The sequence below is a fragment of the Myotis lucifugus genome, unplaced genomic scaffold, assembly GCF_000147115.1.
Source record: "Myotis lucifugus unplaced genomic scaffold, Myoluc2.0 scaffold_7, whole genome shotgun sequence".
In the NCBI taxonomy this organism is placed as follows: domain Eukaryota; kingdom Metazoa; phylum Chordata; class Mammalia; order Chiroptera; family Vespertilionidae; genus Myotis; species Myotis lucifugus.
The window spans coordinates 8,540,305-8,563,752 of NW_005871055.1; the positions used below are offsets into that span (position 1 = coordinate 8,540,305).

Genomic DNA, 23,448 nt, shown 5'->3' on the forward strand with positions numbered 1-23,448 from the left:
GTTTTTTCCTTTCTACTAGTATTCTGTAAAAGTATGAACAGCCCTTTTATTTTCAATTTACACAAATAAAACCATGATGTTGGACAACAAATCATGGTTGAAGTTCTGTGAAAGACTTCGCAGAGGATCAATGGATCAGCTGAAATATTCACAACAAAGAGCTACTCAGTTCTGGAAACCATTCATGTTGACTCAGTCATAAGATTAATCTATATATAGACTCATAAGCAAAGAGTGATTCAAACACTATTTGGGTTGTTTTAAAATATTACTTAAAAAATTAAAAATGAACACTCAAAATATTTGAAATAAGTTAGAAAAGACAATAAATAGAAGCTAAAATTTTCCTAGAAAATAAAGAGAAGCACTTTAGGTCTGTTGAATATAATCACACAATAGTTACATACAAATGCATAACAAATAAAAAGTATAATAAATGCAAAACCAAACTGAACCCATTGGTTAAATAACAATCTTAAATTTTTAGTTAACTGGGAGAAACCAAGATGGCGGCATAGGTAAACACCAGAGTTTGCTGCCTCGAACAACCACTTCAAAAATACAACTAAAAGACGGAACGGACATCACCCAGAACCACAGGAAGGCTGGCTGAGGAGAGAATCTTCAACTAGAAGGAAAAACAACAGCATTACGAGGCTTAGAGGAGGTGCAGTGTGGAAAATTTAAAGGTACGGTGGTGCGGAGGTGTGCGCGCAAAGCGGGCTGGTGGCTGAGGGCGCGGTTGTCGTTTTCAATCAGGAGTGAGTCTCAGACTCTGGGCTACAGATCCGGGCGAGTCTCTAGAGACCCAGACTCAAACGGGAGAAGCGGGACTGTCTGGCTACGGTCCCTCCGAGGTTTGCAGCGGTTGTGGGGACAGAGAGGCAGAGCCCCTGGAGACGGACTGAGAGCAGCCATAGCTGCTCCCTCCCCCCGCCCTGTTGAGCCCGCCCCGCCCAGGCCCTGCGCAGAGCCATTTGCCAATCGCCTCAGGCAAAGGCTGGACTAGCGCCTCCCCAGAGGACAGAAGTTTTCCCACAGCTGATTCCTACAGCCAGTCGGCCTGGTGGTCAAATCCCTCTTGTGTTAACTACAACAATTAAGGCTTGGCTAGAACAAGACTGCGCACAAAGACCACAAGGGGGTGCACCAAGAAAGCATAAAAGATGCGGAGACAAAAAAACATGACAGAAATGGAGGATATGGAGCTAAGAATCGCAATTTTGAGGGCTTGCTATAAACTTGAGCAGAGCCTCACGAAAACTAATGAGACCCTCGATGCTACGATAAAGAAATTAGAAAGTAAGCATACACGGACTGAAATAAAGAATATTATACCCAATAGCAGACCAGAGGAGCACAAGAATCAAACCAAAGATTCAACAAAAAACACCCAACTGGAAAAGCAAAATGAAAAAAGAATCCGAAAGTGTGAAGATAGTGTAAGGAGCCTCTGGGACAGTTTCAAGCGTACCAACATCAGAATAATAGGGGTGCCAGAAGATGAAAGACAGCAAGATATTGAAAACCTATTTCAAGAAATAATGGCAGAAAACTTCCCCCACCTGGTGAAAGAAATGGACTTACAGGTCCAAGAAGCACAGAGAACCCCAAACAAAAGGAATCCAAAGAGGACCACACCAAGACACATCATCATTAAAATGCCAAGAGCAAAAGACAAAGAGAGAATCTTAAAAGCAGCAAGAGAAAGAGACTCAATTACCTACAAGGGAATACCCATACGACTGTCAGCTGATTTCTCAACAGAAACTTTGCAGGCCAGAAGGGAATGGCAAGAAATATTCAAAGTGCTGAATACCAAGAACCTACAACCAAGATTACTTTATCCAGCAAAGCTATCATTCAGAATTGAAGGTCAGATAAAGAGCTTCACAGACAAGGAAAAGCTAAAGGAGTTCATCACCACTAAACCAGTATTATACGAAATACTGAAAGGTATCCTTTAAGAAGAGGAAGAAGAAAAAGGTAAAGATACAAATTGTGAACAACAAACATGCATCTATCAACAAGTGAATCTAAGAATCAAGTGAATAAATAATCTGATGTACAGAATGAACTGGTGATTATAATGAATCAGGGACATAGAAAGGGAATGGACTGACTATTCTTGCGGGGGGAAGGGGAATGGGAGATTCGGGAAGAGACTGGACAAAAATCGTGCACCTATGGATGAGGACAGTGGGTGGGGAGTGAGGGCGGAGGGTGGGGCGGGAACTGGAAGGAGGGGAGTTATGGGGGGGGGGAAGAGGAACAAATGTAATCTGAACAATAAAAATTTAATAAAAAATAAAAATTAAAAAAAAAAAATTTTTAGTTAACTGAAAAAAGTGGACAGGGAGTCAAATCCATACTTACTTATCATCCCTTTCTAGACATTTGACAAGAATTGGTAAAATCCCGGATTTTATTAAGTCATCAATTGGTGGGTTTCTGTCACTGGATAATAGTTTTCTAGAAAAAGAAATATAAGAAGTTGTTATCATTTTCAAACTATGAACAGAAATAATAATGTACTCCTTCTAGACTATTAAATAAGACACCCTACATGTGACATAACTTCTCTGACGGGACAAATTAGTATTTACCTTGCAGCTTGGACAGCACTCAGCTGGACCACTGGGTTATCACTGGTGGCATTCTGCAACACCAAATGTAAATTTCAGAAATAAAAAAAAAATCAATTTCAAAATATTTCAAAATGAGAATATTAAATTAATAACATACCTGCAATATAGCTTCTAGTGTTACATTTTGCTTAAAAAGAAAAAAAGATAGTTCAGCAAAGAGTTTGTTAGCAAAATCACATTTATAAAATAATTTACTAAAGTTAATATACCTTAATTATCATTGTACAATTGATCTTAGATTAAAAATGAAGTTTTCTGGCCATTACAAAAATTATTTAAAAAAATAGTTTATAAGAACAAGGTAACTTACTGCTTTAAAATCAGCATCAACATCTGAATCTTCTAAACTTTCTTCTTGGGGAACATTCCTTTTTTTCAGTAAGTGTTCATCTCTTTTGTTCTGAAAGGCAACCAGTAAATAGTTAAGAAGCCATAAGGATACTGTTAATAAAAACTCCATTAAAATTATTTAAACTTTATCAGACAATTGTGAAACAAACTGGGTCTCTACATAAGAGTAACATGCCTATGCAAATCAACGACAAGGATTAACAGATTACAGTCCAGATTTCTCTCTCTCTCTCTCTCTCTCTCTCTCTCTCTCTCTCTCTCACACACACACACACACACACACACACACACACAGACAGACACAAACTATTTATTAAGCACCAACTGTTTTGACCAATACTATGCTTCCCAATCTTTAGTGAATATTTAAGTTTGGGGATGCATTATTATTATGTCTTTTTCCCCCACTGACCTCTTCCCAGCCACTCCCACCCCTCAGCACATGCCCTCACCCCGCTACTGTCTGTGTCCATGGGTTATGCTTATATGCATGCATACAAGTCCTTTGGTTGCTCTCTTACCTTCCCCCCTCCCCTGCCTTCCCTCTGAGATTGGATGGTCTATTCGATGCTTCTATGTCTCTGGCTCCATTTTTGTTTATCAGTTTATGTTGTTCATTATATTCACAAATGAGTGAGATCATGTGACATTAATCTTTCTCTGACTGACTTATTTTGCTTAGCATAATGCTCTCCAGGACCATCCATGCTGTTGGAAATGCTAGGAGTTCCTTCCTTTTTATAGCAGCATAGTATTCCATTGTGTAGATGTACCACTGTTTTTTAATCCACTCATCTGCTGATGGGCACTTAGGCCATCTCTAAATCTTATCTATTGTAAATTGTGCTGCTATGAACATAGGGATGCATATACCCTTTCTGATTGGTGTTTCTGATTTCTTGGGATATATTCCTAGAAATGGGATTACTGGTCAAATGGAAGTTTCATTTTTAATTTTTTGAGGAAACTCCATACTGTTTTCCACAGTGGCTGCACCAGTCTGCATTCCTACCAGCAGTGCATGAGGGTTCCTTTTTCTCCACATCCTCGCCAGCACTTGTCGTTTGTCAATTTGTTGATGACAGCCATTCTGACAGGTGTGAGATGGTACCTCATTGTTATTTTTATTTGCATCTCTCGGATGATTAGTGACTTTGAGCATGTTTTCGTATGTCTCTGGGCTTTCTGTATGTCCTCTTTCAAAAAGTGTCTACAAGGTCCTTTGCCCATTTTTTGATTGGATTGTTTATTTTCCTTTTGTTAAGATGTATGAGTTTCTTATAAATTTTGGAGATTAAACCCTTATCGGATATAACATTGGCAAATATGTTCTCCCATGAAGTGGGCTTTCTTGTTGTTTTGTTGATGGCTTCTTTTGCTGTGCAGAAGCTTTTTATTTTGATGTAGTCCCATTTGTTTATTTTCTCCTTAGTTTCTATTGTCCTAGGAGCTGTATTGGTAAAGATATTGCTACGACATGTGTCTGATATTTTGCTGCCTATAGATTCTTCTAAGATTTTTATCTTACGTTTACAAAAAAATATTTTTGTCTTAAGTTTAAGTTCTTTATCCATTTTGAGCTTATTCTTGTGTATGGTGTAAGTTGGTGGTCTAGTTTCATTTTTTTTGCATGTATCTGTCCAATTTTTTCAACACTATTTATTGAAGAGACTGTCTTTACTCCGTTGTATGCTCTTGCCTCCTCTGTCAAATATTAATTGAGCATAATGGCTTGGGTCTATTTCTGGGTACTCTGTTTTGTTCCATTGGTCTAAATGTCTGTTCTTATGCCAGTACCAGGCAGTTTTGAGAACTGTGGCTTTGTAATATAGCTTGATATTTGGTATTGTGATCCCTCCAACTTTGTTCTTCTTTCTCAAGATTGCTGCGGCTATTCGTTTTTTTGTGTTTTTTTTTTAATACCATATAAATTTTTGTAGAGTTTGTTCTAGGTCTGTGAAATATGCTGTTGGTATTTTAATGGGGATAGCATTGGATCTATAGATTGCTTTGGGTAGTATGGACATTTTAATGGTGTTGATTCTACCAATCCATGAACACGATATATTCTTCCATTTGTTTATGTCTTCCTCTATCTCTTTTTTCAGTGTCCTGTAGTCTTCCGAGTACAGGTCTTTTACCTCCTTAGTTAAGTTTATTCCAAGGTATCTTAATTTTTTGTTGCAATGGTAAACGGGATTGTTTTTTTAGTTTCTCATAAACTCAGATTTAAACTCTTGCTATCTGGCTTTTACAAACAAGAACTCTCTACTAGCAAATATATTTCTACATTTTATGGTATTTCAACTGTTTGTAATAGCAACCTGTGCCATTTCACATAATATATAACTTTGGGTAAGTCATCAATTTTCTCTAACTTTTTAAAAAAAATGTATTTTATTGATTTTTTACAGAGAGGAAGGGAGATGGAGAGGGATAGAGAATTAGAAACATCGATGAGAGAGAAACATCGATCAGCTGCCTCCTGCACACCCCTTACTGGGGATGTGCCCGCAACCAAGGTACATGCCCTTGACCGGAATCGAACCTGGGACCCTTCAGTCCGCAGGCCGATGCTCTATCCACTGAGCCAAACCGGTTAGGGCTTCTCTAACTTTTTTAGTGTGTCTATAGAATTAAGCCAAAATGAATTTGATAAAAATTGAACAAATAATTTCTAAGATGCTTTTCAACTTAATATTTCAAAGGGTATAAAATACAATATTTACAGAAGTGTTTGATTATAATAGAAAGTTACCAAAGAGGCACTAATAATGATGTTAAAATGCATTATCAAATAGAAAGTTAAAACTAGAAATACATCTATATATGAAGCTTACTGGCTTATCTGCATGGCATCTACTTTTATACTATGTTTGAGTAAGCATGTTAAAACAAACTGTTGTTGGGGTGGGGGTAAGAGATCAATCGAAGGACTTGTATGCATGCATATAAGCATAACCAATGGACATAAGACACTGGGGGGTAGGGGAGGCCAGGGGATTGTCAAGGGTGGGAAAAAAAGGAGACATATGTAATACTCTTTGTAATACTTTAAGCAATAAAACAATTTAAAAAATAAAAATAAAAAAATAAAGAAACAAACTTTTGTTTATATACTAGTATATGCTAATTCAGAGATTAGCAACTTCTTTATATATGATAGCATACTTTAGCAATTTCAAATAATCAACTTTATATTATTTTTAAATTAACATCTCTCACAAATATTAAGATTCACACATTAGTATTTTATAGACTAAGTAGCTCCTCAAAAAATACATATTAATTTACAGAGGGAAAACTTAGCAGACAGCATCTTGACCAAGTGACAAAGGTTATAATCATGAGTAAAGAACAAACCAACACTGTGCCTTCCGCTCTGATGCACTAAGAAAACAATATCACTTCTGTGGTATTCCTGACTAAAATAACAACAACAATCTGAGAAAAGCCAGATAAACCCAAATCTGCCATTTTTACAAAAATTTAGTGTGTACTCTTCAAAAGATAAAGTCTGGGAAACTTCTGGTATGAAGGAGACTAAAGAAACATGAGAACTCACTGCAATGCTCAATCCTGATTGGATCTCAGATTTATAAATGACATTATTGGGAACAACTAGCAATATGAGTTGGGTCTATGGATTAGATAGTAAAAATTTATATACGTTTATCTGACAGATGCACTTTGGGTACGTAGGAAAGTATGTTTTTATGAAATACCAGAGGCCTGGTGCACGAATTCATGCACGAGTGGGGTCCAGACTGCCCGCCCCGATCGGGGCCAATCGGGCTGGGCCGGCTGGGAGGAGGGGCCATGGGCGGTTGGCTGGCTAGCCCCACCCCCTGGTCAAACTCCTGGTCCAGGGGACAATTTGCATATTAGCCTTTTATTATATAGGATGAACTGATATATTAAGGGTAATAGACATAATGCCTGCAACTTAATGGCTCAAGAAAAATAATGTACATATATATAAAAATTAGAGAGAATAAGGCAAATATGGAGAATGCTAACAACTGAGGAAACTGGGGGGCTAAATAAGTGTGCATGGTATTTTCAGCACTATCTTGTAAATCTGAATTTCAAACCACAAGTTTGAAATTGTTTCAAAATTTAAAAAAGTCTATGCACCATACTTTGTGATTTGTAACAGTTAATTTTTAAATCTATTATAAATTTTAACATCTCTTGGAATTTTATCCATTTAAAAATTTTCAGCAAATTTACCTATCAACAAATAAACAAAACAAAAAATTAATCTAATCCTGATCCCATTTCATTTTCACTCTGTTTTCCTCTAACTTTTCCAGAGCCTGAACAATCAAGTTTCCAAAGTCCTTTTAGGAATCTTCTTCATTCCTCATACTGTCAAAATATTTCAGGTATAAAAGCAATATAAAACATAAATACAACTAAGCCTCCTATATATAGATGCCCAATCTGAGGATAGCAGTTTATCATTATATAAGATGTTTATTGGCTTATTCTGGTAAGGAAACTATTTATAATTTGCTAGATTTTTTCTTTTATCTTTTAAAGCCACAATAGGTGCTTAATTTTATTAAATTGCACTTTTTTGCATATATTGAAATGGATATACAATTTTCCCCTTTCATCTGTAAATGTGCTAATTGATTTTCTAATGTTAAACTTAAAACCTTGTGATGTTAAACGTATAATCTTGTAAGTCCCAAGATATACCTTTCTTGGAATTTAAAATATTATATTCACTTTATTTAAAACTTTTTTCACCTATGTTCATAAGTACCCTTTCACATGCTGTCTTGGTCTGGTTCCTCGGGGTCATAATTTTGCTAGCCTCATAAAATCAGTTGGGAAGTGTTCCCTCGTTACCTTCTCTGAAATCATTTAATAGTAGCTAAAATGATCTGTTCTTTGAATGCTTGCAAAGTTCAATCTGTAAGGTTACCTTTTCTTTTTCAGATGGATGAGAGAGGTTAAATTTTTAGCTATTTATATAATCACTTCCATTATTTTTAGATCTATTCAAGTTTTTCATTTCTCCTTAGGGAAACTGGGTAAATTGTTTTTATTTTTTCCACTAGGAAATTGTCTATTTCACACAAGTTTTCCAATTTACTAGCATAAAATTGTTCATATTCAAATTGTGTTAGATTGCAGAAATATCTACAATTCCCCTTCTTATATCCATGCCTCCAGGTAGTCTGGTTCTGGGTGTGGCTGTGTAACTTGCTTTGGCAATGGGACATAATGTACATGTCCTTTCTTGCTGCTCTTACAATTCTAAAACCACCATGTGATCAACACTGTGCTAGCCTGCTGAAGGATGAAGCTATGTGGAGGACAACCAAGGTCCCAGCCAATAGCCAGAAACTTGAGTGAGAGCATCTTAGATCATCTAGTCACCAACTAACCTACCAGCTGACCAGAGATGAAATGAGGGAGCCCACAGAGCTCAGTTAAACTGGCCCAGACCATAAGAACCACTATGCCAACCCACAGAATTATTAGCTTAATAAAATGGCTATAGTTTTAAGCCACTTAGTTTTGGAGTGGTTTATTATGCAGCAAAAACTAAGTGATGTACTAATATTTTAAACTTATGCTACTTATAAATTAATGTGCCTTTTAAATTCCTATTATTTGTTCTCGCTACTTGCTACAAATTTCTTTTGTGAAATAGCACTTTAACTGTATTCCACAGGTTCCAACATGTATTATTTTTCCTATTGTTCTGGGTATTCCTAATTTCTATTAGGATCTCTTTGATGCCCAAGGTACTTAGAAGTGCTTTATTTTTCATAATTATGAAGTTTTTGTAACTATCTCATTCACTGATTTCTAATTTAATTGTATTGTGATCAGAGAAAACAGTCTGTACAATACTCTGAAATTAGCTGACATTTAAAAAAAAATCTATTTTATTGATTTTTTACAGAGAGGAAGGGAGAGGGATAGAGAGTTAGAAACATCGATGAGAGAGAAACATCGATCAGCTGCCTCCTGCACACCTCCTACTGGGGATGTGCCTGCAACCAAGGTACATGCCATTGACTGGGATCGAACCTGGAACCTTTCAGTCTGCAGGCTGACGCTCCATCCACTGAGCCAAACCGGTTACGGCTGACATTTTTTTATATCTAAGTTTCCCGAATTTTGTCAGTCCACAATGTAGGCCAAAGGAAATACCTAATAGTGTCTTATCAAATAGTTAGGTCCAAACAACTTAATAGTCACTTTTTGGGGGGTGGGGGGTGAAATAACAAAAAAATTGAAAACAAGTTTTTATTTCTTTTAGACAAAATATGCGATTGAAAGGAATACAGTGTAATCTAATGCTTAAAAATTGTGAACTAACTCAAGATCTAATAGTTCTGTGGTATCTGAATGATGTTAAATATCAATATTACTCTCAAAATTCAGAATATTCCAAAGTGTCCTTTTAAGTTCACTACAGAGCCCCGTGGTACATGTTTGGGAACTATAGCTTTATATTATCACAAAATCGACTTTCAAATATGCATGAGTTTTTTCTTTTTTAATTAAATTTATTGGGGTGACAATGGTTAATAAGATCATATAGGTTTCAAGTGTACTCTTCTATGATACATGATCTGTATATTGCATGTGCACCCACCACCAAAGTCAAATCATCTTCCATCACCATAAATGTGGCCCCCTTTACTCTTCATTACCTCCCCACTTCCCTCTGATAGTTACCATATAGTCATCTGTGTCTATGGTATTCAGTTTTATATCCCACATGAGTGAAATCATATGTTCTGACCATATGATAGCTTTTTCTGACTTATTTCATTTAAGCATAATATTCTCAAGCTCCATCCATGTTGTTGTAAATGGCTGTATTACATCCTTTCTTAGGGCTGAGTAGTATTCCATAGTATATAGTATATGTACCACATCTTCTTTATCCAGTCCTCTATGGAAGGACACTTGGGTTGTCTCCATGTCTTGGGCACCGTGAATAATGCTGAAATGAACACAGGGGTGCATATATCATTGCGAGTAAATGTTTTCAAGGTTTTGGGGTAGATACTCAGAAGAGGGATTGCTGGGTCATATGGTAATTGTATTCTTAATTTTTTTAGGAACTGACCATACTTTTTTCCACAGTGGCTGCAAAGGTTTACATTCCCACCACCAGTGAATGAGGGTTCCTTCTTCTCAACAATCTCTCCAACACCTGTTATTACTTGTCTTATTGATAATACATTCTAACAGGTGTAAGATGGTATCATTGTAGTTTTTATTTGCATTTCCATAATAGCTAGTGAAGTTGAACAACTTTTCATATATCTGTTGGCCATTTGCATATCTTCTTGGAAGATGTGTCTGTTCATGTCCCCTGCATTTTTAAATTGTTATTTTTTAAAAATTAAATTGTTTGGTGTTGAGTTGTATGAGTTCTTTATATATTTTGGATATTAACCCGTTGGAGCTATTACTTGCAGATATCATTCCCATTTGGTTGGTTGCCTTTTTATTTTGTTGACGGTTTGTTTTGCTGTGCAGCTTTTTATATAGGCCCATTAATTTATTTTTACCTTTACATCCCTTGCCTTTGGGGTCAAATTCATAAAATGTTCTCTAAGACCAAGGTCCATAAGCTCAGGGCCTATGTTTTCTTCTATATAATTGTTTCAGATCTTATATTTAGGTCTTTTTTCTATTTTGAATTAATTTTTGTACATGGGGACAAACTATAATCTAATTTCATTCTTTTGCATGTGGCTTTTCTTTTTTAATTAAAAATATATTTTTACTGATTTCAGAGAGGAAGGGAGAGGGAAAGAGAAATAGAAACATCAATGATGAGAGAGAACCATTGATCAGATGTCTCCTGCATACCCTACACCGCAGACTGAGCCTGCAACCAGGACATATGCCCTGACAGGGAATTGAACCGTGATTTCCTGGTTCATAGGTTGACACGCAACCATTGAGCCACGTTTTTCAATTTTCCCAGCACCATTTACTTAAGAGGCTACTTTCCTCCATTGTGTTTTTGGCTCCTTGGTCAAAAATTATTGCCCATATACATGCAGTTTTATTTCTAGATTCTCAATTTTGTTCCATTGGTCTGTGTGTCTGTTTTTCTGCCAATTCCATGCTGTTTTGATTATTGTAGTTCTGTAGTATAATTTGAAGTCAGGAAGTGCTGATATCTCCACCTTTGTTCTTTTGTCTCAGGACTGCTTTGGCTATTCAGGTCTTCTGTGGTTCCACACAGATGTAATATGGCCATTTAAATTATGCTGATTCTTCCATCCATTAACACAAAATATCTTTCCATTTCATTGTGTCTTTTTTTGTTTGTTTAATCCTCACCTGAGGATATTTTTTCCGTTGATTTTTTAGAGAAAGAGGAGGGAGAGTGTGGGGGAGAGAGAGAGAGAGAGAGAGAGAGAGAGAGAGAGAGAGAGAGAGAGAGAAAGAGAGAGAGAGAGAGAGAGAGAGAGAGAGAGAGAGAGAGAGAAACAGACAGACACATCATCAATTGGTTGTCTCCGACTGGGACTGGGGATCAAACCTGAAACCGAGGTACATGTCCTTGACTGGGAATTGAACTCAAGACCATTTGGAGCATGGGCTCACACTCTAATCACTGAGCAAAACCAGCCAGGGCATCACTGTGTCTTTTTCAATCTCTTTTAAAAATGCTTTGTAGTTTTAGTACATAGGTCCTTCACATCCTTCGTCAAGTTTATTCCTAGGTATTTTATTCTATTTGTTGCAATTGCAAAAGGAATTATTTTTTCCATTTCTATTCTGTAGTTTCATTGTTAGTATACAGGAATGAAATCCTCACCAAGAGAGAAAGACACACACACACACACAGAGAGAAAAATATTGATCATTTGCCTTCCATATATTCCCGGACCAGGAATCAAACCCTTAACCCAGGTATGTGCCCTGACCAGGAATTGAACCAGCAACTTTGGTGCACAGGGCAATGCTCAACTTACTGAACTACTCTGGCCAGGCAGCAGTGGATTTTTATACATTGATTGTTGTGTTCTGCAACTTTACTATATTGATTGTTTCTAATAGTTTCTTGGTGGAGTCTTTAGGGTTTTCTATATACAGAATCATGTCATCTGCAAAAAGTGAATTTTGAAATGTGTTTAATAATACTTGGAAATTGCTATTTAACTTTTTTATCTCTCATTAATGGTTGTTTATTTATTACAAGAAAATCTCTATAATGATTAAGTCTTTGACAAATTACTCCTTGTAATTTTTTTATATATACTTGTAATTTTTGCCTTGTATATACTTGGGCATGTTTAGTAGGCATATACAAGTTTAGAGTTATTACAACTTCTTGGTAAATTGTTTTTTAATAAAAAATTAAGTAATGATCCCTGCATTTGAATTAAAAACTAACAGGCTAAAATATCCTAAGGCATGAAAATCACATTTTGCATACTTTAACCAAAAAATATGTAAAAGTCAAGGAAAGATAACCCCTGGGCAGGTTTCTCATGATTTGACTAATCATTAAAGGAGGCATTGTTAAAACCACTAACTTAAACTGTCCCTTTATTTGACAGGCTAGATATTTCCACCCGCCTAGAGACTATACTACATACAATAAATTCAGCATCCATAAAAGGTTTCTTGTTCTTTTGTCAAGTGGGAGGGGGGCTCAGACATATGGCAACTAGCCTAGTTTGAACACCCACCTTACACACACACACACACACACACACACACACACACGATCCATTTCTTAAGTTATTTTAAAAATCCATTATTACTATATTATCCATGTATGTATTTAATCCTTTTTAGATTTTCTGTTTTCTGAACCTCACAAAATTGACACTTTGTAGATCAAAAAGGTTAATTATGGGAAAATTCTTAGGACTCAATTTTTGGAATTAACAAATTCTGTTACTCACCTATACATAATGTTCTTTTTTATTCCCAAATTTCTCTTTCCATCTTGAAAAAGTGACTTGTAATCCTATACCTAAATTTGTATAACAAATCAGTAGTCACTTCTTATACATGTTATGAAAAGGATAGTTATTTATTAGCCCCATTTCAAACTTGAAATAAATAATTAAATTTGTTTTTATCCAGTAATACCCTCATTGTCTTAAATCCTTATCTGGTTTTAGTTCCTATAATATTAAAATCTTTATTTTATAGATGAGTAAATGAGGACATAGAAAACCTGGCTTAATTATATTCACCCACAAATTTTACATGTTATATATACATTTTGGGCCCTCTGATCAATGTGTTCTACTTTTTAAAAAAAAAATTGATTTCAGAGTGAGAGAGGAAGAGCGAAAGAGGGAGAAAGGGAAGGAGAGAGGGAAAGAGAGAGAAACATTAATTTGTTGTTCCACTTATTTAGGCATTCATTGGTTGATTCTTGTATGTGCCCTGATTGGGGATCAAACCTGCAACCTTGGCATATCCAACTAAGTTACTCAGCCAGAGCGCAATGTGTCATACTTTGATATTAAAACTTAAAAAAATACTACTGGTTCATCAATCATGTAAAAATCTGAAAACCAAACACAAATTATTTTTCCTGCAGGATCTCATCAAATAGCTGCATTTTTTGATTATAATTTACTAACTCAGATATTTTCAATTGAAAATTTTATTGATATAATTGTAAATTTGCATACATTTGTAAGAAGCAATGCAGAATCCCTTGCACACTTTCCCCAGACTCCCCTAATGGCAACATTTTGCAAAATTATAGTAGTCACGTGCCACATAATGACATTTTGTTCAACAATGGACCACATATGTGATTGTGGTTCCACAAGATTATTAAGAAGATGAAAAATTCCTGTCGCCTAGTGATGTAATAGGTGTTGTAATGCAATGCATTACTCACATATTTGTGGTGATGCTGTTGTAAAAAAAAAATTTACTGTGCTGGTAGTCATAAAAGGTATAAGCATATACACAGTGGTCTGAGGTGACCTCTGAAAATGGTTCCTAGCCACTTGATCCACAAAACCCCACAAAATCATGCACATCAAGAGGCTCAAATTTTTGTGTTCACTTTAAGAACACTTGTGAAGCCCTGGTTGGTGGCTCAACACTGTCTCATGCACCAAAAAGTTGTTGGTTCGATTCCTGGTCAGGGTACATGCCGTTTGTGGGTTCCATACCCAGCAGGAAGCAGCCAATCAATGTTTCTCTTTCTTTCCCTTCCTCTCTTCTCTCTCAAATCAATTTTAAAAATACTGTGTGTGTGCGTGTGTGTGAGTGTATGTATATGTGTGTGTGTGTATATATATATGTATGTATGTATATGTATGTATGTGTGTGTGTATGTGTATGTATGTATGTATGTATGTGTATATCTATCTATCTATCTATATATATATATTTGTGAAACTGACCAGGCCATCAAGGTATGTCTATCTGAAAAGACAGAGTATCTGAATGATGTCACTTTATTTTATTATTATTTTTCCAGTTGCCTCCAATACACACCTCACCTGGGATCAAACCCGCAACCTAGGTATATGCCCTGACCAAAAATTGAACCTGCAACCTTTTGGTGCATGGAACTATGTTCCAACCAACTGAATCACCCAGCCAGGGCTAAATATGTGCCCTTTTTATTTGGTTGTCAGTTCACATGCTCCACTCAAGGACAACATGGGCTGACAGGGCACTCTGTCTTTGTTCTGACCATTAATGCCTGAACACATTCTCTGTCTCACTTGGATGTAATTCCACAGTCAAGTACACTTCCAGCCAGATTATTATTATTATTTTTTAAATCTTCATTGTTGAAAAGTATTACATATGTCCCCCTTTAAACCCCACTGACCCCTTCTAGCTTGCCCCCACAGCCCACCCAAGGCCTTTAACCCCATATTGTCCGTGTTCATATATGCATACAAGTTCACTGGTTAATCACTGCCACCCACCCACCCTCCCACCCCTTCCCTCTGAGATTCCTCAGCAATTCCATGCTTCAATGTCTCTGAATCCCCTGCATTCATCAGTTTATTTTGTTACTTAGATTCCATGAGTGAGATCATGCAATACCTGTCTTTCTCTGACTTATTTCACTTAGCATAATAATCTCCAGATCCCTCCATGCTGTCTCAAAGAATAAGAGATCCTTCTTTTTTACTGCTGCATAATATTCCACGGTGTTAATGTACCACAGCTTTTTTTTTTTTTATCCACTCAACTACTGCTGGGCACTTGGACTGTTTCCAGATCTTAGCTATTGTAAATTGAGCTGCTATGAACATAAGGGTGTGTACATTCTTTCTGATTGGTGTTTCAGGTTTCTTAGGATATGTTCCTAGAAGTGGGATCATTGGGTCAAATGGCAGTGCCATATTTAATTTTCTGAGGAAATTCCAGTCTGCATTCCCATATACCAGTGATGGCGAACCTTTTGAGCTCAGCGTGTCAGCATTTTGAAAAACCCTATAACTTAACTCTGGTGCCGTGTCACATATAGAAATTTTTTGATATTTGCAACCATAGTAAAACAAAGATGTATATTTTTGATATTTTATATATTTAAATGCCATTTAACAAAGAAAAATCAACCAAAAAATGAGTTCGCGTGTCACCTCTGACACGTGTGTCATAGGTTCACCATCACTGCCATATACTTATGTACTAGAGTTGACTTTTCTCCACATCCTCACCAGCACTTGCCATTTGTTGACTTGTTAATGGTAGCCATTCTGACATATGTTAGGTGATAACTCATTGTTGTTTAATTTGCATCTCTCTGATGATCAGTGACTTTGAGCATTTTTTCATATGTCTCTTGGCTATCTGTATGTCTACTTTGGAGAAGTGTCTACTTAGGTCCTTTGCCTATTTTTAATTGGATTGTTTGTCTTCCTTTTGTTAAATTGTGTGAGTTCATTATATATTTTGGATATTAAACCTTTATTGTATGGATCATTGGCAAATATGTTCTCCCATACAGAGGGTTCCCTTTTCATTTTGTTGATGTACAATCTTTTGCTGTACATAAGATTTTTTTAGTTTGATGTAGTCCCATTTGTTTATTTTCTCCTTAGTTTTCTTTGCCCTAGGAGATGCCTGAACACATTCTATAAACATATTGCTACGAGAGATATCTGAGGTTTTGCTGCCTATGGTTTCTTATGGGATTTTTATAGTTTCTGACTTACATTTAGTCTTTTATCCATTTTGAGTTTATTCTTGTGTATGGTGTGAGTTGGTGGCCTAGTTTCATTTTTTGCATGTATCTGTCCAATTTTCCCCAACACCTTTTTTTGAAGAGAATGTCTTGACTCCATTGTATGTTCTTGCCTCCTTTGTCAAATAATGGAACGGAATCGCTTGGATTGATTTCTGGGGTCTCTGTTCTGTTCCACTGACCTATATGTCCGTTTTGTGCCAGTACCAGGCTGTTTTGATTGTGGTGGCTTTGTAGTATAACTTGATATCTGGTATTGTGATTTCCCAACTTTGTTCTTCTGTCTCAAGATTGCTATGGTTATTTGGTTTTTTAGTGCTATATAAATTTTTGGAGTATTTGTTCAATATCTGTGAAATATGCTGTTGGTATTTTAATAGGGATTGTATTGAATCTATATTTTGCCTTGGGGAGTATGGGCATTTTAATTATGTTCATTCTACCAATCCATGAACACAGTATCTTCTTCCACTTGTTTGCATCTTCCTCTATCTCTTTTTTTCAACATCTTGTAGTTTTCCAAGTACAAGTCTTTTATTTCCTTGGTTGAATTTGTTCCTAAATGTCTTATTATTTTTGTTTCAATGCTAAGTGGAATTGTTTGTTTAGACTCTCTTTCTGAGGATTCATTATTGGCGTATTAAAAATACCATTGAATTTTGGGTGTTGATTTTGTATCCTGCTACATTGTCAAATTCATTTATTGGTGGAGTCTTTAGGGTTTTCTGTGCACTATATCATGTCATCTATGAATAATGAGGGTTTTACTTCTTCCTTCTCAATTTGGATGCCTTTTATTTCTTGTTCTAGTCTGATGGCTGCGGCTTGGCCTTCTAGTACTATGTTGAAAGGAGAGTGGTGAAAGCGGACATTCCTGTCTTGTTCCTATTCTTAGGGGAAATGGTTTGTTTTTGCCCACTGACTATGATGTTCGTTGTAGGTTTGTCATATGTGGCCTTTATTATGTTGATATGCTTCCTCTATTCCCACTTTGTTAAGAGTTTTTATCAAAAATTGGTGATGGATTTTGTCGAATACTTTTTCTGCATTTATTGATTTGATCATGTGATTCTTGTCTTTCAATTTGTTCATGTGATTTATCACATTTATTGATTTGCGAATATTGTACTAGCCTTGGATCTGGAATAAATCCCACTTGATCATGGTATACGATCTTTTAATATATTGATGGATCCGATTTGCTAATAGTTTGTTGAGGATTTTAGCATCTATGTTCATCAGGGATATTGGCCTGTAATTCTCTTTCTTTGTAGTGTCTTTATCTGGTTTTGGAATTAGGATAATGCCGGCATCAATGAAAGAGCTTAGAAATGTTCCTTCCTCTTGGATTTTTAAAAAAATATATTTTATTGATTTTTTTTACAGAGAGGAAGGGAGAGGGATAGAGAGTTAGAAACATTGACGAGAGAGAAACATCGATCAGCTGCCTCCTGCACACTCCCCACTGGGGATGTGCCCGCAACCAAGGTACATGCCCTTGACCAGAATCGAACCCGGGACCCTTGAGTCCACAGGCCGATGCTCTATCCACTGAGCCAAACCGGTTAGGGCTCCTCTTGGATTTTTTGTAATTGTTTGAGGATACGTGTTAGTTCTTCCTTGAATGCTTGGTGAAACTTCCCTGTGAATCTGTCTGAACCAAGGATTTTGTTTGCTGGGGAGTTTTTTTTTTTTTTTTATTACTGCTTCAATTTCATCAATTGTTATTAGCCTAATAGGGGCCCAAGGCACGAATTCATGCACCTTGAAAGGAACTGTGGGCTGCGAGGCTGCCGTGGGCAAAGGGGCGGGTCTCAGCCCATCCTCTGCGCCCCCGTTTGGCCCCTCCCACTGCAGCCCATGGTCCTGTCTGCTGGCAGCCCCGCTCCCGCTGCTCCCACGCACTGATGGCACCGACCCTGCTCGCACCACTGACGGAGCAGAGTGATTGGGGCCGGTGCCAGCAACGGGTGCCAGCGGGGCCAGCGCCATCAGTGGGTGTGAGCAACAGCTGCTGGCCCTGATTGCCCCTGAGGCTTCTCCACCTCCCCCTGCTCCTGAGGGGCGATTGGGGCAGCAGCCACCGCTCGCACCTGCTGACAGCGCCGAGCAATCGGGACCTGCACTGGGCGCCAGCAGTGGGTGCAAGCAGCAGCTCTGGCACTGGCTGCAGGTGCTAGTGGGTCTGGCACTGGCAGTGGGTACGAGTGGAGCCAGCGCCAACAGCAGGTGAGAGGGCCCGGCAGGACCGTGGTGCATGGGAGCAAAAAATTTTCAGTAACCAACAGAGGCTCGCCCCGATGACAATGACCGGCGACCCACCTTGGTCTGGCACCCCTGCTCACCTGCTCCACCATCCTGCCACAGCTAATGCCAGCCATGTTCAGCACTCTGCCGCCTGCTGCTAACACCCACCATGTTCCATGTGTGACCCCTGGTGTTCAGCGCACATCATAGTGACCAGTTGTTCAGTTGTTCTGCCGTTCGGTCTATTTGCATAATAGGGTTTTATATATATAGATTCAGGTTTTCTGATTCTTCCTGATTCCGTTTTGGAAGATTGTATTTTTCTAGGAATTTGTCCATTTCATTCAGGTTGTCCAGCTTGTTAGTATATAGTTGTTCAGAGTATTTGCTTACAATCCTTTGTATTACTGTGGTGTCAGTGGTTACTTCTCTAATTTCATTTCTGATTTTATTTATTTGGGTCCTCTCTCTTTGTTTCTTGATGAATTTGGCTAATGATTTATCAATCATGGTTATCTTTTCAAATAACCACTCTTGGTTTAATTGATGTTTTATATTGTTTTTGTAGACTATGTCATTTATTTTTGCTCAGATCTTTATTATTTCCTTCCATTTCCTTTAGTCTTTTATTGCTGTTCTCTTTCAAATTCTTTAAGTTGTAGGGTTCAATAGTTTATTTTTTTCTTGTTTCTTGAGGTATGCCTGTAGTGCTACAAACTTCCCTCTCAGGACAGCTTTTGCAGTGTCCCAGGGATTTTGGGTTGTGTGTTCATTTTCATTTGTTTCCAGGAAGTTTTAGATTTCATTATCGATCTCATTGGTAACCCATTCATTGTTTATTAATATGCTATTTAGTCTCTATGTGTTTGAACGTTTTTGGGTGTTTTTACTGTAGTTTATTTCTAATTTCATTCTGAGAAGATGCTGTGATCTGAGAAGATGCTTGATATGATCTCAATCTTCTTGAACTTGTAGAGACTTGTTTTGTGTCCTAACATAATCTACTTTTGTGAATGACCCATGTGCACTAGAGAAGAATGTATATTCTGCAGCTTTAGGGCGAAATGTTCTATAAATGTCAATTAAATCCATCTGATCCAGTGTGTCCTTTAGGGTTACAGTTCCCTTGTTAACCTTTTGTTTGGAAGATCTATCTATTGAAGTCAATAGAGTGTTAAAGTCCCCTACTATGACTGTATTGTTGTCGATCTCTCCCTTAAAGTCCTCTAGAAGACTTTTAATATATTTATGTGTTCCTATGTTGGGTGCATATATGTTACCAGGGTATATCCTCTTGTTGGAACAATCCCTTTAGTATTATGTAGTGAACTTTGTTGCCTCTTGTGATGGACTTCATTTTGAAGCCTATTTTTTCAGATATGAGTATTGCTACCCCAGTTTCTTTTTCATTTGCATGGGAAAATATTTTCCCACCCCTTCATGCTCATCCTGTGTGTCTTTTATTTTGAGGTGGGTCTCTTGTAGGCAGCATATAGTTGGGTCATGTTTTTGTATCCATTCAGCCATCCTATATCTTTTGATTGGAGCATTTAATCCATTTACAATTACGGTTATTATTGATAGGTACTTATTTTTTGCCATTTTAATTCTGCATGCCTAGGTTCTCTATTTCTTCTCTTATTACAGCAGTCCCTTTAGCATTTCCTGCAATGCTGCTTAGTGGTGATAAACTTCTTTAACCTTTCTCTATCAGGGAAGCTCTTTATTTCACCACCTATTTTGAATGATCTCCTTGCTGGATATAGTAATCTTGGCTTCAGATCCTTGCTTTTCATTACCTTGAATACTTCATGCCATTCCCTTCTGGCTTGTATAATTTCTGATGAAAAATCTTCTGACAGCCTTATGGGAACTCCTTTGTAGGTAACAAATTGCTTTTCTCTTGCTGCCTTTAAGATTCTCTCTTTGTCTTTAATTTTTGGCATTTTAATTATGATGTGTCTGGGCGTGGGTCTATTCTTCTTGCTTGGGACTGTCTGTGCCTCCTAAACTTGTGTAACTTTTTTCTTCACCAGGTTAGGGAAGTTTTCTGTCATTATTTCTTCAAACAAGTTCTCTATCCCTCGCTCACTTTCTTTCCTTTCTGGCACACCTATTATGCAAATATTGTTACATTTCATGTTGTCCCATAGCTCCCTTAAGCTGTCCTCTAGTTTTTTAATTGTTCTTTTTCTTTTTGTTTCTCTGATTTTTTTCTACCCGTCTTCTAATTCACTGAACTGATCCTCAGCTTCCCCTAATCTGCTGTGTATTCCTTCCAATGTGTTCTGTATTAGTGCTGTGTCATTCTTTATTTCTGACTGTTCTTTTTTCAGTAGAGGCCAGGTGCACGAAATTCGTGCCGGGGGTGGGGGTGAGCCTGGCTTCTGGCTGAGCGGCACTTCCGCTGTGGGAGTGCACTTCACCACCAGGGGGCAGCTCCTGTATTGAGCATCTGCCCCCTGGTGGTCAGTGCATGTCATAGCGACCGGTTGTTCCACTCTAACGGTTGCTGGGCTTTCATATATATATCTTTTCTCATGCTGTTGAGCATCTTTGCCATCATTATTCTGAACTCTATTATCAGATGACTTTCTTATCTCCATTTCACTGATCTCTTCTTCTGGAGAATTCTCTTGTTCTTTCATCTGGGGGTTGTTTTTTTGGCTCCCCACTTTGGCTACCTGTTTGGGTTTGTGACTGTGTATCAGGTTGATCTTCTACACCTCCCAATCTCTAGTGCAGGACAGTGTCAAACACTGTTTCTGACTAATTTAGATCAGGCAAAGTCTCAAAGACTCCAGAGTCCTGCCTCTGCCTGCAGACTGATTGGATTCAGTCTTGAACAGCCCTCAGACAATTGTCCACAGGTGTGTTGAGAGGTTTTCCAACAGGATGGGGAAATTGCTTCTGTCTGGAGGCTAATTGTTATTGTCAGTATCTTAATGGGCCTCAGAAACTCCACACTGTACACCATGGATTTTCCAATAGGGTGGTTCAACTGTCTTCCCCCCAGGCAAAAACTGCCTGGATAGCAATGGTCTGCCTGAGAAAGATGACCCCCGCAGTGTGAGGGAATGCCTCAGTACAGGAAACCAGGGTGTTTGCCTTCTGAGCTCTAACTCCAGAGCCCCCAATCCTGGCTTCTGCTCACACAGCTCCAGTCTACTCTGCCCTCCTTCTGCAGGAGCTCAAGGTGAATGGCTGCACACTAAGTTTTGTGTGTTGGCCCTTTAAGAGGGTGCCTGAATTTCCAGCTGTCTCTCCCTGGCAGACAGCAACCCTGCTGCTTTTCACACACAGTTCTATGGGCATCTTTCTCAGTTCTGGTACTCTCTGCTGGGGGGCCCATCTTGGGGATTAGACCCCAAATTTCTCAGTGGCAACCCCCTCTCCCCGAGAGCTGAGATCTCTCTCTGGAACTGCAGCTGCTGTCTGTGGGAGTCTGGCCAGCCCTTTCACACCCTCACTCTTCCTGCCAGTATCTATTCAGTCTCTACTTTCCATCCTTGGTTATCAGGGTTCTCTCCAGCTATTGTTCAGTTGAGTACTAAGGATGGGTTTTTTGGTGGTGGTTTTTTTTTTTTGGTATTTCAGTTGTAATTCCAGCTTGGTCCTGGGAGTGGGTCGGTGTAGCATCCACTTAGTCCCCTGCAATTTTTAATCTCCTCTGAAGGATGTCACTTTACAGAAGCAATGTGTGCTATGCCATTGTTACAATGGTGGAGTTGCTAGGTGTGCCCAGGCCAAACAGTAGAGCTGGATGCAGGGTTGGTGGCCCAAAAGGGGTGTTGAATTTTTGCTGCATATGCTTAAAAATAGAGAGTAGTCATGAACTTATGGGTTTAGATGTAAATTCTCTGGTCACTGAGCATATCCAGCTGAACAATTCTCCCAACATGAAGAACTTACAGAGCTCATGGGCAAATGGACCCATACCTGAGCTCTCCCTGCCTCACTGAGATGGTCCTTACTGAAGAATAACAGAAGAGGACGTTGTACAGAAGAAAGAGAACCCAGAAGAAACTGAAGAAACAATAACTTATGACTAAAGAGTAAATTCAGCATAAATAAATGCTAATAAAAGTTAAAAGAAAAGCATAGCACATGATACAATTACATAATACCTGATAATAAATGACAGAAGAAACTGAAGAAACAACTTATGGCTCAATAGTAAATTCAACATAAATAAATGCTAGTAAAAGTTAAAAGAAAAGTATAGCACATACAATTACATAATTCCTGATAATAAATGATTGTTATGGCTTATGTATTTACCATACTATACTTTTTAATTGATATTTTAGAGTATCAATTTCTACTATTTCTACTTATAAAAAGGAAGTTTGCTGTATGCTGTAATATGCAGGCAGTAGCCCAATACATCTCATCCTTACAATGTTTCTTGACCAGATAATTTTCTCTTGTGCTTGATTTATTCTCATGTTGTTTTGCACAGTGACATGCTATACAGTTTTGTAGCCCAAGAGCAATAAGCTCTACCATGAAGCCTAGATGTATATATAGTAGGCTAAGCCATTTAGGTTTGTGTAACTACACTCTACAATGTGCGCAAAAGATGAAACTGCCTAAAAATTCATTTATTAGTATCTGCATTGTTTAGCAGCGAATGATTGTATAAAATCACAACCAGAACACTGACATTAATTGATACAATCTACTGCCCTTATTTGGATTTACCATCTTACTTAAGATCTATATAATTTTACTATGTGTATAGGCTCATGTATCCACCATTATAAAAAAGACTAGGGGCCCAGTGCACGAATTCGTGCACCTTGAAAGGAACTGTGGCCTGTGAGGCTGCAGTGGGCACAGTGGCGGGTCTCGGCCCATCCTCTGCACCCCTGCCCGGCCCCTCCTGTTGCAGCCCCCGGTCTCCTGTCTGCTGGCAGCCCTGTTCCCGCAGCCACCACTCCCATGTGCTGATGGCGCCAGCCCCACTCACACCTGCTGATGATGCAGAGTGATTGGGGCCAGCGCCAG

At 38.0% G+C, this 23,448-nt stretch overlaps 1 protein-coding gene across 6 annotated transcripts in view; it reads right to left on the reverse strand.

The window, feature by feature from the left end:
* The window catches only part of KPNA3 (karyopherin subunit alpha 3), a 108,144-nt gene that overhangs the window by 24,195 nt on the left and 60,501 nt on the right, over positions 1–23,448 (reverse strand). For 2 of the 6 annotated variants that reach the window (XM_023748677.1, XM_023748679.1), the window contains 5 exons: positions 9,906–9,978; positions 2,959–3,048; positions 2,746–2,775; positions 2,607–2,659; positions 2,377–2,472 (listed from right to left, as the gene is read on the reverse strand). In XM_023748677.1, the coding sequence (XP_023604445.1) occupies positions 2,377–2,472; positions 2,607–2,659; positions 2,746–2,775; positions 2,959–3,048; positions 9,906–9,956 (320 nt within the window). In that variant the 5' untranslated portion in view covers positions 9,957–9,978. Of the gene's footprint in view, positions 1–2,376; positions 2,473–2,606; positions 2,660–2,745; positions 2,776–2,958; positions 3,049–9,707; positions 9,979–12,913; positions 12,937–23,448 lie in introns of those variants that run through there. The other 4 variants (XM_006083550.3, XM_023748681.1, XM_023748669.1 and 1 more) reach the window with 3 other exon arrangements.